Source organism: Falco peregrinus, chromosome 9 (assembly GCF_023634155.1).
Source record: "Falco peregrinus isolate bFalPer1 chromosome 9, bFalPer1.pri, whole genome shotgun sequence".
NCBI classification, from domain to species: Eukaryota; Metazoa; Chordata; class Aves; order Falconiformes; family Falconidae; genus Falco; species Falco peregrinus.
In genome coordinates this window covers 6,034,340-6,050,307 of record NC_073729.1, presented here as the reverse complement: position 1 = coordinate 6,050,307, position 15,968 = coordinate 6,034,340, and the positions used below count along the sequence as shown (strand labels likewise).

The 15,968-nt window shown below is 39.2% G+C and overlaps 2 protein-coding genes across 7 annotated transcripts in view; one reads left to right on the top strand and one right to left on the bottom strand.

Moving 5' to 3' along the window:
- Positions 1-6,887, top strand: part of KCNC1 (potassium voltage-gated channel subfamily C member 1) — a 130,551-nt gene extending 123,664 nt beyond the window's left edge. Inside the window, exon 3 of one of the 2 annotated variants that reach the window (XM_055813837.1) lies at positions 4,182-6,887. In XM_055813837.1, coding sequence (XP_055669812.1) covers positions 4,182-4,363 — 182 coding nt within the window. In that variant the 3' untranslated portion in view covers positions 4,364-6,887. The remainder of the gene's footprint in view (positions 1-4,181) is intronic. The other variant, XM_055813838.1, reaches the window with a different exon arrangement.
- SERGEF (secretion regulating guanine nucleotide exchange factor) overlaps positions 1-15,968 on the bottom strand; it is a 158,756-nt gene that overhangs the window by 4,626 nt on the left and 138,162 nt on the right. The window contains exon 11 of one of the 5 annotated variants that reach the window (XM_055813841.1): positions 1,190-1,254. The exons of the other annotated variants lie outside the window; for them this stretch is intronic. Within the exon in view, the coding sequence (XP_055669816.1) occupies positions 1,220-1,254 (35 nt within the window). The 3' untranslated portion in view covers positions 1,190-1,219. The remainder of the gene's footprint in view (positions 1-1,189; positions 1,255-15,968) is intronic. 5 annotated transcript variants of the gene reach the window in all.

The following is a 15,968-nucleotide window of genomic DNA, read 5'->3' as shown; positions in this document are numbered from 1 at the left end:
CTCAAATTGATAAATATATCTAGTCAAACATCATCTGAAAAAATATCACAGAAAAATTTAAAAGCTAGGAAACCCCCAGACCAGAACATCTCCCGTAAAATAAGGATCAGAGTCTTTTCCAGCTTTTACTTCTCCAAGCATGCAGAAAGGCCACCAAACAAATCTTTCTACATGACTGCAGTGAGCTCCAAGGTTACTGAAATGGGCCAAGAGTAAAAAGCGGCAAAAGAAAAATAGGAACTAGGATTTATGAATGGTCTTATACAAAAATGTCTTGTACATCTATGAAAAGCCAGGCAGAAACCTGAAGGGATGAAAGAGCAGCTGACAGATACAGAATGACAGGCCACAAAAATTATTCTCATCACCAGTCAGGTCAGGAAAGCTAAAAGGCAGAGAACTATTGTTGTGAAAATAAAAGGTATATTAAACCACATCTGCCTGCAGAAGACCTAAAGAAAGGTTTGTACATTTACAAGAAATCAGATGCTAGATTTGTGTCAGAGAAAACAGAATTTGCAGAAAACACAGAGTCTATTTTTTGGTAATAATATATTAACAAAACTTGGAGGAGGGCTGAGCTAAATGACTGTGGTGACACCGGCCAGGAGAGAACAAGCAGCTATGTGAGTCACTGGCATAGACGTGTAAGTCAATGAAGGCTGAAGATAATGAAGCAACTATTAAAAAAAACATGACATAGAAGGAATGTATGCAGAGTTAAGGAAAGGCCTTCATTAAGGGGGACTAATGGCTAGCCTCTGGACAAAAGGCACGACTTCATTTAAATTCTCTTTCCTTCCCTCACATTCCACACACACACACTTTTTTATTTTTGCTTGTTTTCTTTTTGATTGCTTCTATTCACAGTTTATGGCTGATAACCTCAACGCAGCCCCAACAGCCTTACAGGCTTTCACAAGAAAACTCAATTTTTATGCCTGTACCAGGTCTTCCAGGCTGAAAGACCATTAGAATGATGTGTATTAATGCAGCTACCAATTGTCTCTAACTATATTTAAAACAAGCACTGTAGCTTGTTCTCAAACCAAATGATTTGTGTATGGTGAGGCAAGGAGGGAAAGTTGCTCTGTGTCACTGGTTAAATGAAACAGCTTAAAACATTGCATTCACCTTTTCCCTTTTAAAACATAAATACTTGAAGTACAAATGAAACCACAGGACTCACATGGCAATGCAGCATAACCACAAGAGAATTTCACTGGAGTTCACAATCACACACAGAGGACAGGACTGTGGGGAAAGTAGAGGATTATTCAGAGTTGCTCCTCATTGCTGAGTACTCTGTTCCTCAGATGAGAAGAATCAATATTAGCAAATAAGATGCTCTGGGTCTGGGCGAGATTCACCGCACTTAACTTCAGCCACAAATTAGCTATAGATCGTTATCCTTTAGTTTTCCTCAAGAACCAATGCAGTCGTCTATATCTCTCCAACAGGCAATTCATCTTACTTAAAGACTGGTGTCAAAATCAAATCTCTCTCACTGGTGACTATCGAGGGAGACCAAATGATTGTCTTAGACTAGGCATATCAGTTTCAAACAGCTCAAGACAGGTATATGAGGATATATTATATCCTTACAATTGATCTGAAGGTAAAGGAAGGAAAACTGGAAAAAAAGGAAGCTAGAAATATCACTGCAGTCTAGTTTCAGGCTACAAACAGTCTGCTTTCTAAACCAGCCTGTGCCCTAGAGGCTTATCACCGAAACCTTTAAAAGCTTGTTTCTTTTCTGCTTCTCCTCTCCCACTCTTCCAACTGCACAAACACACAGAAACTGGCTTTAAAGACAAGCCAAGTGTCTTGAAGTTAAGCTATTCATCAGACAGCTTCATATTTTAAGGATCCATTAAAATGTTTTAGTACAGCTCTGTTGTATAGGCTCTGTGCTCTTAGCACTACTCCACAATAGCTCTATTTTTTTTTAACCTTAAATCAGTGCTACTCTACAGGTGCTTATAGATGAACTTAGAGTAGGCAAGAAATCAGCTCAGGACAAGTCACATGACTTTAAACAGCATCAGAGCCAGCAGATGAACAAAATTCAGCTATCTCAGCTATCTCCCCTTGACTACTTGAAAGCATTTAAAAGCCCACAGGGAACAATGTAACGCTACACAGAAGGAGATTCAGATCATACTTCTCCCGAGGAGTTGTAAACTGCCAAGTGAACAAGTCTTCCTGTTTTTTCAGGACATTTGACAACCCAGAGCGTCATGTAAAATAAAAGGAACAAAGAAATATCCCTCTAAACTTTTGTAATTTTGTTAGCAACAATTCTGTCACTAGCACAAAAGATTTGCTGTTTTAGAATATATGAAACAGGGTTGATACCAATTGTTTTCTGCAGATAAACATGAAAACGTATTAGTAACTTAGAAGGGAAGTTAAGTATTTGGCAAAATATTAAAGGCAAAGTTTGGGAAGTGGAATATAACATAACATGATCCTGAGACATTATATGGTACTTCCAAAAGCAGAAAACAACTAATTTTTTATTCATATAGTGCCAGTTTCATTATGCAGCTACATCTATACCCACATTTTAAAGTAAGCTGTCATGTGCACCAGACAGCCCATCCACTTGCTGCTGGAGTTGCTTGGGACCACAATCCTTAGAAACGTGTATCTGACTTTACACTGAGTAAGCTGGATACAAAAAACCACAGGCATTGCAGTGCTAATACAAGATACAGATAGGAAACAACATACATTTTTGATATCAAGTACAAAGTCATAGTGCTAAAGACATGCTGATTTCAAAGTTAGCCTCCAGTCAACAACCTGTCCTCACTCCAACTTTACATCATTAGCAGCTCTCCCCAGGCAGTGGACCTAGGTCACACAGTCCCCTCCTCAGCAGCAGTTTTACACAAGTGAAAAATCTGATGACTTCAGGTCATGTGTCTGTGGTTCATCCTGGTACCTGGAAAGAACAACTTCCAATGGCCTCAAACAGCTACTACTCGTGTTTTTTTACAGCAGAAGTACTGTCTTCTTAGTTGGACCTTCTCTCTGCCTATACTTACATATTGTGTAATACAGCGGGGACTTCAAACTGGGTCAGGGCCTCAAGGCCAACTGTCAAAATACCCAATTACAATATACAACCAACTACTGAAGAGAGTCAGAAAATCAGCTTGAGTATACAACATGCCTAGTACAGCACAGGGAGCCAGTGGTATGTGGAGTACTGTAACATGAAGCAATAAGGCTACACACACATCTTTGAAATTAATTTCATTTGGGAAAGTCTAATTTCTAGTTTCTCCTGCAATATCAGTGACTATCCCACAAATGGCAAACAGAAGAGCAGTACAGAGCACATCTAATCTCTTCTGTCCTCATTTCCATAGCATATAAATAGATGAGTTACACAATGGGAAGGGGAAAGAATCATGTTTATGATAATATAATTTCCAAGCATGCAGTGAAGGGCAGTGTAGCACACCTGGCATGGTCTGAAAACTGCACGTGGGAAGGGAGTCCAACATACAGCCATGCAGAAAAGTAGGGAAAGATACAGTAAAAACAGCAGTTACCAAGAAAAGCCTTAGCAGTTTCATGCAAACTTGCTGTGCATTTTCCTATGCAGTCTTTTAAGCATCAGGCAAACAACTAAGCCTGTTCACTAGAGGTACTGCTGTCTTGCTAACAACAGAAATTTTGTTCTTTTCTCACAAGGCACTTCAAAGCAGAAGCTGAATGGCTCACACCACAAATTAATATGCATCTATTTAAAAGAATCATTCCATGTTATACCAAACAAGCCATGGTTTAGGTTGCCATTCAGGCTAGTTCATGACTTCATTTTTCCTTCTCATTTGCCATTTTGAAGACAAAAACATGAGGAAGAAATTCACAAAACTATTTCCTAGGATTTAAAAACAACATACTTGCAACTACAGATTTCTTGGGCTGCTGCTGGGCTGCTGCACCTTTACAGCTTCTGTGGCAAAACTGAAGTCCTGTAAGATGGTGATGTTTGCTTTCTCTCGTTGCTACCTACACGCAGCAAATCTGTCACAAGGATTAACTGTTCACATTTCTGTTTCCACAGGGAAACACAAATAGTACTTAACATGGCTAAAGCTCATGGGTGCTGCACAAGGTTTTCCTTTTGGTTTTACTCAAACATGTCAATTCTTTCCCAACAGGAAAGCATCTCCAACTCAACACAGAACAAAACCTGGGCTCACGACTTTGTGCAAGACTGAACGTATCTGGTCCACTGACAATACATGAGGATTATATCATTCATGAAGCAGCTGCAGTGCAGAGAGGATTAAGCATTAAAGATGCTTTTTTTTACACCTGTAGAAGACAAGAAAATCTTTAAATTTTGCTCTCAAGTACAGGACAAAAACACCTGACAGGAATTAGTTAATGGAGAGATTTGTCTTCAGGCTCTTAACATGGCACCAATGTCTGCTCCATCAGAATATCAGGCATGGCAGAAAGTGACATTCATTCAGAACTTACAGCCCTGCCTCTCAAGATGACAGGCATTAAATGTGTCACAGTGCTTTAACTTTGTATGACCAAAACTAGACAATCAAGATCTCATCACAGAGCCAGAGACTGCAGTCTCATGATTCTCTGTATGGTATGAAACAGAACATAAAAAAATAACCTTATACTAAGTGCTTAGTAAGAGGTCGTCCATGCAAAATAAATTGAAGCTGTATGTCAAAGCACACATAGAAGGGTGGGAGTCATTCAAGTGTCCCATGGGACCATATGGTGCCGTGGCCATTTGCACCCATGGTATTCTGGCTATAAAGCATTACCATTTCAAACATACATACACTTTAAACTGATCTCAATGATTACAGAAAGAAAAAGAGGGGACAGCTGCGATTCATTCTGACCTAGAACATCATATTCAAGACCCAGAATTGAAGGCCACCTTCAGCACAGGCCTAGGAAAAGTTCAGTGATGAATGCAGAAGCAGGAATCTGACAAACCCCTCAAACTGCATTACAGTACTACATGTAGCTTCCAAAGCACTAAGCAAATCATAGAGCAAGAGAAGGTACAGATGGCAAGATGAGCAGCAGCATGCAGATGAAATGGTGCTTCCTCCTACTTCGTTGGCTCAAGTCAGAAACAAGAGACCCCACTGGGCTCTCGGGAACTCTCTCCTCAAAGAGCAGCTAGGTTGGAAAAGAATATTTTGGAAACGCTTCGGTGCTTAACACATTTTATAAAGTAACTCTTTGTATCATACATTGGTCTATTTACAAGTACGTAGTTTTATGGTGATCATGCAGACCAGGCTCTATATGGCTGTCAGTCCTTGGCAGCTTCTTAAAAATACTTACGATTCAACAAAAGGTAAGAAGATATTCCATATGGTCACATTTACCTACAATGTCTTCTTACCTGACTGCTATTCTCTTCCTCTGAAGGGCTGTTTGCACTGAACAAAAGTGAGCATTCTGGGGTTTATCTCTGAAGGTGTCCTTTTCTGCAGAACACAATTCTCTAACTCAGAACCAAGTAGTGAAACGTGTAACCCTTCCATATGGACATCTTCTGTAAAATAGCTTTGTGTTTTAAATGGGCTTTAGTTTGGCCTTTTCCCCTTCCATTTTCCCTTACCAATTGCAAAGCTGCTTTTGGTCAAGTTTCAAGACAAATCATATGAATGTGCATTACTGTTGAGTGAAGCCTAAAAAAACCCATTTGTTGATATTAAAGTGAGGGCTTTTTTCCCATGCTTAACAAGCAATCTGAAGTCCGGAAGTCATAAGCTGAAGTGTTAGAAATGCAAGGAGAAAAATCAAAGAAACAAAGTCAGAGTTTCTTGGTTTCCTTCTTTCCGACTGAACTAGTATATTTTCTCACAGCTACACAAACATTGCCTCAGAACAAAAGTAATTCCAACTCAGCAATGACGTTATTAGGATGCCTTACTTTGCAAAGTTTCAAGTTGTAATCTTAGCATAACACAATGGCTCAGATGATGGCTCCCCTGCAAGCGTCGCAGTGCAGTTTTAACAGTCACAGCACTGCAGTACATGTGTACCCATGAGAGCTTTAAAATACCTAGCTTGATAAAAGCTATAGCATAGCTGTAGTCGGAAAGAGTTCAGGATGAACTAACCCTCCCTTCTGGGCAGGATTTGTGGATTATGTTTCCTCTGTGCTGCAACCGTTGTACTTGAGTTAACCTACTTGTATCTGGTTCAAGTGTGCCTATACCACACTGTACTGTAGTGCAAGCGCACATCTAATAAAACTCCCATGGGTCATGTGCCTTGTCTGTCTGTCTCAGTTTTTGTGCCTTGATGTGGTTTAACCCCAGCCAGCAGCTAAGCACCACACAGCCACTTGCTCACCCTCACCATGTCAGGATGGGGGGAGAGGATCAGAAGAGTAGAAGTGAGACAACTCACGGTTTGAATTAAAGACAGTTTAACTGTTAAAGCAAAAACCACACATGCAAGCAAAGCAAAACAAGGACTTCATTCACCAGTTCCCATGGGCGGGCAAGTGTTCAGCCATCTCCAGGAAAGCAGGGCTCCACCACACCCAACTGTGACTTGGGATGACAAACACCATCACTCCAAATGTCCCCCCCTTCCTCCTCCTGAAAAGTCCTTGACATAGTATAAACGTAACTTAGCAACAACTAAAAAAAATCAGTGTGTTATCAACTTTATTCTCACACCAAATCACCAAAACACATAGTTCTCACATCAAAAACACAGCACTGCACCAGCTACTAAGAAGAAATTAACTCTACCCCAACCAAAACCAGGATATGCCTATTGTGATAGGAATCCTTATACTCGCCACTGTGTTGGCGTCAAAATGGGGTAACTCGAGATCTACTCAGATACACCAATGATTGGGTCATTTGAACACTCAGAAAAAGAGCAAAAACTAAATTACTTGGTAACATCCCCATGTTAACATTGCTGCCACTTAAACCCATCATTCCCCTCCATCTCATATAACATCGTTCTGTGAATGAATGCCATCCTTTTCAAAGAAGAGACACAGTTGACAAGCTGTGACAAAAGATGAAAGTAAAAAAAAACGTAAAAAAATCCCACAATACAGACTTCAAACACAGACCTCAAAGAGGTTTACTTCAAGTGTGTGCACCAAAGGTAAATCACATTTGCTCAAAGGGACAAACAATGCTTTTACCCTACATTGACTCTGCAGGGCTGGGCTTATGTTAAATGTTCAATTGCAAATAAAACAGCAGCTGAACACTGAAGAAAAAACCTTTCAAAAACCCACAAAACAAAACCAAAACAACAAAAAGCTAAACAAACTGCAAAGTAATACCACCGCAAACTGCACCCTTAGTGCCGTCTACTACATGCCTAAGCTTTTTCTCTGATTTCAGAGAGGGTTCTCAGGGTCTACTGTAAAGTAGAACTGAATTGTTCTAGCTCTTCTCATTCCTTAAGAATTAGGAAAAGATCAGAAACTTTAGCTATATTATCCAGTCAAGATATTCATGCAAAGTAATAAGCCAAACGTTTACCAGCAGGGAGACACAAATTTCCTTTCCCAACTAACCAATAGCCAGGAAGACCAGGACTTTAGAAATAACACCTCTATTTTTTTAGCTGTACTTTTAGAACAATATTTTATATTTTAGTAAGTGTTCTGGGAAAAAATAAGCAAATGATCAATACTGGATATATAAGTAGTAGTGGGAGAATAGATTTTGCTAGGTATAATTAAAAATAAGCACCATACCATAAGAATTAAAAATGGTCAGGAAGAGAATCAAAGTGGACAGCTTCAAAAAAAAGTGTGTGCCCAGAAGGCAGGATTGGATCCATTTCTCCAGACTTCAGTTCAAAACCATACATGACTGTTGAGTGAAGTCTGAAGGAATCGCTTGTTGATATTAAGCAAAGGAAGAGTTCTGCCATCAATATCTGTTAAAAGCAAAGACTAGTTTGCTTAGATAAAAACACATTTTGACATATGTATTTTTCTGGTGCAGAAGAGAGATTTTAGGCAAGTTGTAAAGCACACCTCACTAACTTTTACCTTTTATATCTGTATGGACAAATTTCACTCTATTCTTTTTTACTTTCATTCACTAAACTATTCAATTATAAACCCCTAATTCTTGTTAAAAAAAAAAAAAAAAAAAAACCAACAACCTGAAAACATTGTTGAGTTTCAACACTGACCTGGCAAAACACAAGCCTTTCAAGCAATTCCTGAAGCGGAACTGTGTACATATGGGTGTGCAAACACACCTTTTAGAAGCTCAGGTCATTTAGTCAGGGAATAACCCTGCTGCAGCATGGCTTCTCCACTTTCCTACTTCAGCCTCCCCTGTGGGTCAGATGCCCATACGCTTACTCTTCACACCACTCTTGCCTCGTCTTCCCAAGACGTGAGCAAGACTGGAAAAGAAATGCAGGCAGAATCTGGGATGCCACTGGCTGCCAAGTGACACCATTTCAGCTGTTCTGATTAGGAACAGCAAACAACATCTCTGCCACACAGGGTTCAAGGTACATTTTGGGGACAACTCATCACTTGGCCTCCATCAGTATAGGATGCACGTAAATTCTGAATGGGGGGCATCTCCTTAAGTAGGGGGAATGTATCAAGTCAGTCCCTGGAAGAAGCCAAGCACAAAATAATCCCAAGATGAAAACCTCCTGCAATTTAATACTGCAGAGATATTTTCTGAAAGTTTCTGCTGTAGCACAATTTTTTTGGATCGTAGCACAACAGCCACAGTGAAAACAGCATTCATGCATCAGGTGCATGGATCTGAGGCTGGAAAGTAAAATCTGTCTTTGGCAGAGTGACAGGAAGAACAGCTGATGGACAGAGAGATTCAGAGGCACCATGCCAGCACCAGAAGGTCAGAGGACCAGAATGGACAATGCAAGCTGGGTCCCTGAGATGCTGTTTGGTGCTGTCCCATCTGATTCTCTGCATAACCTCAGGGAGAAGAAACTAGCTGGAATCAAGACCAGAGTATCTGGCACCATTTTGGAAGGACTGTATCTGCCAGAGATCTAGGGTAACAAAATATTCTTCAGAAAAAAACCCCAAAACCTAAACACCCAAATAAACCCCAACTCTACCTCTGAAAGAATATTTGACCACATTAAGAATTCAAGAGCTTCATCCCTCCTCACTTTGGAGGAAGCAGAAACACTGGAAATATGGGGCTTCCTTCATGCATTAGCCTCGCTGTTCTTTCCTGTGTCCACGCAGAAAGCCAGTTTCTTCCATCTTACAGTTGGCACTAGGCTAATCACAAAGCAGAAGCACCTATAGAAAGCAACCTAGAAAGTAAACTAGACAGAAAATAAATAGCTAGCTTTTAAGGCCACATTTGGCACTATGGCAAATATTTATCATTACTCCCAAAGAAAAAATAATAGCATGAAAGACTTAAGCTATGGATAATACTACTGAGAGAACAGAGTAAAAGACTAAAACCAAATCAGCCCTAACTTCTGGTGAAACACCAAGCTTCAGTTTGCAGCAAGAAAAACAAACATACTACGCTTGCATGTCCACAAGACTATATATATATAACAAACACAAATGAATGCTATATAAAGTAGTATACAAACATGCAACAGGAATATGAGAGAAACTGAACTTACTCTTTAAATTGCTGGTAAACAGAAAAACCAAATATGTAGATGACAAAAGACAATGTTGAGATGTCTCCTTAAATAACTTTAAAACTGTTTTCTGCTTCAAAGGTCTTGTGACAACTTAAGAGCCTGCTGAACACCAATAATGAAAATATTTGTTGTACAGTTCAGCCAAGACACCTTTGCTCTTCAAGATCACTTACAAAAAGAACTATCTCTATTCATGCGTGAACCAATATGCCATTCTCTTGACTTTGGAGGCCTCTTAAATCTACCCAGGAATAGACAAAGAAAAAAGTAAGAACTTGCAGTTTCCAGCCAACTTTGCAGAGATGACTCATGTTCCCAAATAATTCACACACTTAAAAATGCTAGCTTTCCCTAAATTAGAGCCTTTTTAAATTATTATTAACAGCATTTTAAAGCTCTCCATATAACTTTTGATACAGAAAGGTTAAAAATAAAGACCATAATTGTTATTTAAAAATACTACAAAGGATACAAGAACAAACAAGGTCAAGGTATTTTAGGATGGCCACAGCCACCCTTTCTCTTCATCAATTTATTGTCCAAAAAAAGAGAGGAAGAAGAATTACAACACAACTGGCAATACTACACTTCAAATTTGTGTTCGTAAAATATTTGTATGTATGTGTACACACATGCAGACATGTATTCTACAGAAAACATACTTATAATTATACATCTTGCAGAGAAAACAGAAGAGACTTATCTAGTATCTGCATAGGCAGATGTAGCAGCCAGCATCTTGGCTGTTACAGAGAGTTAAGTCCAAAGTGTAAAAAGCTGTTTTCAGCTGTGAAGTGACATAACTTTGCAACTGAAAGATGCACTGCCCATTTGCCACCTGCTCACATGTCACTCCATCACCCCTCACAGTCAGCAATGCCTGCCTCAGGCCTGGCTACCTTTTACAGAACTCTTTGCTTAACAGATTTTGTGCTTTTGGACCTTGCATTAGTAGCAATGCACAATACAGGGTTTTTTTCTGCACACATCCCTCTGCAGTTGATCACGCTTGATTTGAGTGCCTCAGTTTCTGTAAGTGGGATTCAATTTGCCTAAGCCCAAAACATCTATGGTGCATCTATTCACATGTATGTACATACATATGCACATATCCATCCTCCACCTAGGCACCTAATTCATTTCATACTCGTGACAAACAGGCACTTTCAGGGTGGGGTTCACCTTATTGAAGGCAAATACCTGAAGTCAGAAGAATCCTTCTACCGCCCTTTTACCCATCTCTTCCTCTTCACCCTACAAGACATCTGACTAGCTCAGTTAAAAACCAAGGCAGACAAATCTTGCCCTAGCTGCCCAGCCCAAGCTGCTTTATATTTATAAACTTGTTGTCAGAAGATATCGAGCTTTCTGAAAAATCAGATACTTCAAACACCAAATCAGAAACCCACCGAGATTTCAAGTGTCCCCAAAAAAGTTTAATCAAATTTGAGAAGACAGATGTAAACTAATCTTCCAAAATGCCACGTATACACAGACAACTCAAGAAGCTGTATAAACAAAACCTTCTATAGCATGATGATCAGCACTGCCTTGGGTAAACACCATGCTCTATAGCTTTACTGCATCTTTGGTATCTAGTTGCTTCAACTAGAAAGGAAAGGAAAGGAAAGAAGCAATTAGACCACCTAAAACTTCCTTTCCTATCAACTAGATAGGAAAAGTAGTAACGTCTTTATTCAAAGGCAGTTGTGTATGATTAAATTTAAAAGGGACTTCATAGGTTTATTCAGCTACCTGATGGATTATGTTTGTTCCTAATTTCTGCATGAGAACACCTATTACTATGAAGGAAAAACATTACACTTCAGTAATTTCTTTGGAAACAGGAATCATTTTTATGTCTGAGTAGCAGCTCTTCATTGTTTAGAACTGTCTTTAAATCACTCTGTTGAAACATGGTTCCGCTAATTTCAGCGGCTCTGATTTTCAACACCACCTCTCCTATTCAATGTGTCACGCTGAAAGGTTGCTGATGGAACTGTCTACTTTCCAGCATGAAAGGCTATCTTTTTCAGAAATTTCATAGGAGATCATTCTAATTAATTAGTCTACAGTTCCCACACCACTTTATGTCCTTTTTTTTTTTTTTTTTTTTAATTCGGTTGTGCAGCTTTTTGTTTGGCTGGGGTTTTTTTGTTTGTTTTAGAAAGTTCCCAAAGCTCTTGCAGGCAAAAATTTATTTCTCTCTCTACAAGAGATGGTTTCTGGATGCTTTTGCTACTGAGAATTTTTTTAGCTCTCCAGAGAACAATTAAACAATGACTCTGTTTTCATTCCAAAGCATAATTCTACTTCTGAAAATTTCATTTGACTAACATGATACTGACCACAACTTTCCACCCACAAGGCAATGTAAGTCAAGTTCGGCCTCATGTCAGTATGCACTGGTTAGACCCAAGTCCCAGGAGGTGCAAAAATTACTTAGCTGACAATGTGATTAGGTAACCAGTTCTCCTTCAGGCTGACTACATGAATGGATTCAAAGCTGCTTCTCCAACTCAGAATCAGCAAAGGTCTTAACAGGATTTAAGGAGTGAAGGCAAGGTTTGATGGGAATGGCAAGGGGACCAATTGCTTCCCCTTGAAGTGAGAAAAGAAGCCATGAGGAAAAAGGTTTGACTGCAGTTGAGCGCAAAAGCCTAACTCATGAATAATTCCTTCATTTCCAGCTATCAGTTTACATTACTAGCGCTTTGCTCCTCTTAGCTCTGTGACTCTAAACCTTCTCATTATAAAAGGGAGAATTACCCCGCACAAAGCAAAAATATAATCCTCCTTCCTGAGCTCTGAAGTGATCTGGTCAGACCTTCCCTCTCGAGAAATGGCAGAAACCACCACAAGTAGACAGCAGGGGACTAAACCGCTGCGTGCTGCCCGCATTAATGGCCAACGGCTACTCACCAGTTCTGCTGTTTCTACATTTTCTCTCTGACCTCATCTTGCCTATTCTAGCTATTTATATTGTTACCTCTTTAGGCCAGGGGACATCTTTCACCACGTCCTCTACTACGTGGTCTGAACTCCTTGAGCCTGTGGATGTTGTGTAATGAAAATAAATAATGAAAACAACTCTAAAAATCCCTGGTTTATTTAATCATCCATGGGATTAGATTCACATTGCTCTGTAAGCCTGGAATTTAAGAAAAAAGTGAGTAAAACCAGTGGAGGCATTATTGGGTCTTGCAATCTTGGCTCATCTGTACATTTAGAACATACTTGAAAACTGAACATTCACATTTAACGTAACATCATACATCATGCACTCACTTAACTGTCCTTTCTCAGATGGTGACTGATATGAAATAAACCTGTTCTACTGTATTCAGTCATAAAAAGAACTCAAGGAAGGGAACCATGAAGGTAAAGGTGACTTTTTATAGGCCTGCTTTACAGAGTGATTCCACAGGAAATAGGAAAATGCTCCTCAGTGCTTTTGTTTCCTGATCTACCGACCAGAGACATTTGTCCATCCCAGGGAAGATTTTAAATGTCTATGGTTTGTAGCAGTAATTCATAACAAATCCTTAAATGAATGGTCATATAGAAAAGAAAATATGTAATGAAAGTAGAATTCAGAAGTTCAGTACAGAGAAGCCATGTCAAGAGCCATTTTAGGGTTCCTGAACACATATGAAATCCATTGAGTCAAAAAACGATTCCTAAGAGTCAGTGTTGATTTCAACATGTGTGCTGTACAGACTCTGAGGATTAAGTTAAATACTGAATTCCAGAGGCAGGAGAATAGCAGCATTCTGTGGGCATCGCATTTCTGTCTGCATGGAAGGGTACAACTCAGAAGGCTTTAAAAGGCAATTTAGTCCCTCTTTTCCTGGAGCTGTTATGCTATGAACTCAGATTCTTTTTGGTTCCTTTTGGTACTTATTTCTTAGCTTCCATTTTCTGCATCCAGCACCTTTTTACTCCAAATAAAAATGTCTTTTGTCCCCTTTCCATGCTGTTCTCATGCATAAAGCATTTCTGCAGACCTTGGAATAAAGACAGCATTAGCTGCAAGGATATCAGAGCAACCTAGAATTTGCTCTGTACCTGCACACCAGTACTGTCTCTTTCAATCTCTCTCTGCCAATAAAGGATTTTATGGAATTGCAGGTGGTTTACTTTCTGTGCAGGAGGCTAACAGTTGCACCATGTAACTATAGCGACCACTACCGTCAAAGTTCTCAGTCTTTATTGACATGCCTCACACAACCTCATGGAAAAATTTATACAAATGGAGAAACAGAAAATTAAACATCCTGAAGGCCAAAGGAAAATATTGTGGTGATCTGCATCTTTATGCATTGCTTAAATACTTCCCCCATGGTAATTTGCTTCTTTTACTGTATAGTGGTAACATTAAAATAGCATTTTAAAACATAATTTAAACAGTAATTTGAGCCTCCACAATGCCAAACCAGAAGATATGCATGCAATCAGCTCAGGAAACACTGTAGCACATTGCTATGTTTGACAAAGATTCATCATTGGGAAAGTGACACTACATAAATGGTGAGAAGAAATAAGGTGCACACATTTTTTTTCATAGAGAGTAATAAACATTTGCATAGGGATATACTGAATTATTCATTTCTCACAGGCAAGAAAAAAGATGCATCTTTCTAAAAGATATTTCTCTATCCAAAGGATACACTTTTAAAAGGAGTTTCCTGTGCTCACAGCAGCTGAGAACTGTGTGAAAATGATACTGGGATGCTCTGTCCCAGTCTTAGAAATCTGTGACTTGATAGACAAGTTTGACATTCCAAATCCAATAAAACAGTTTCAAGCTTGCAGCAAAATATGAAAATCCCAGTCTGAAATGGCCTCAAGTATACTGGAAAACTACCAAATTGCTTATGTTGAGCTTGAAAATGCCATCTCTAAACATGCTTCCAAGGCCCTGATCCACAGTGTGGAGATTTGATCCTTGCTAATAGCCACCATTTATAACCTTAACCTTTACTACATTACTTCAACACTCTCCAACAGCTCAAACAATATGAATTAAAAACATAAAAAAAGATGTTTACAATAACCACTGGACCGAGAACTATTCCTGCTAAAATCTTGACCTTACTGACAAAGCGCATTTGTGTGGTCACAGGAATAGATACTTTAGCAGACAATGAATCGGACCAAAACACTTCATCCTGGTTGCCAATTATTTCTCATTTTTAGCTCTGCTGACATGATTTATTTTGCTAAAAAAGCACAATAATCTTAACCACTTTTTTGTTCTAATGATCAACCAAAACAAAAATATTTTAATAGTAAGGTTTAGGGAAAACTACTGAGCTGCTAATATAGCTCTTCGGAATCTAATACTCTTGCAGTTCAAAATGCAATCTAGGCTGCCTGGAAAGGATGAAAAAGATGTGTTGCTATGGAAACAGGAAGACACATGTTTAGGTTGCTCATCCCTGAAGAGCTGCCCAACCAATATCTTTAAAGTCTGCTAATAAAACTTTAATCAATAATTAGAATAAAGTTAATTTCACCTCCTGTTTGACACCAGAATCTTGCTTCTGACATTGTCAAGCTCTTTTAATGTTCCCTGCATCCAACTATGCCCTACAACATTAAGAATGAATTTATGCACAAACAAAAATGTCAACATACACTTAATCTAGTTCAGCTACTTAAAATGATTATTCCACCCAGCCACAGATACTAGCTTCCCAATTTAAAGTCTTGTGCATGTAGGAATGTGGGGTTTAATTTACCAATTGGTGCGCTATTTCTCCCCCTTCAAAAAACAAACTAACAAAGCAAATTAACTCTTCGGCTAATATGTGTAGGACAAGGCCTCAAGGACAACAGTCCAAGTACTGATAGCCTGATAAATAGAGACTTGTTAGAACTTGTAGGGCACAAGCCCTGGGAACAAAGGAACAAGCTAACTGCAGACCCCTGAGCCGTTACAGTTGAGGAGGCAACCAGACGGACAGAGAAACAAGTAGCCAGATAAGGGAACAGATGGCGCCAATATGTAATCAAGAAAGCCGCGCAGAAAGAAACTCCCTAACTTTGGAATAGAAATTATTGCTATGTCAAGATAAACTAGTAAGTTCCTATTGTTCTAACGGTGTGCCTTAAATATCAACCAATCAGTGTTTTTTACGCTTAAGATTTAACCAATCAGTGTGTAATATGTAGAAGGTAGAAACATATATATTTGTAAGAAAATCACTAATAAATGGACAACTTGCTTGCATCAAGCTGCGTCCCATCTCTTCATTCGCCGCAAATATGGGCTTAAGGCCATCGCTGAGGGATATGCC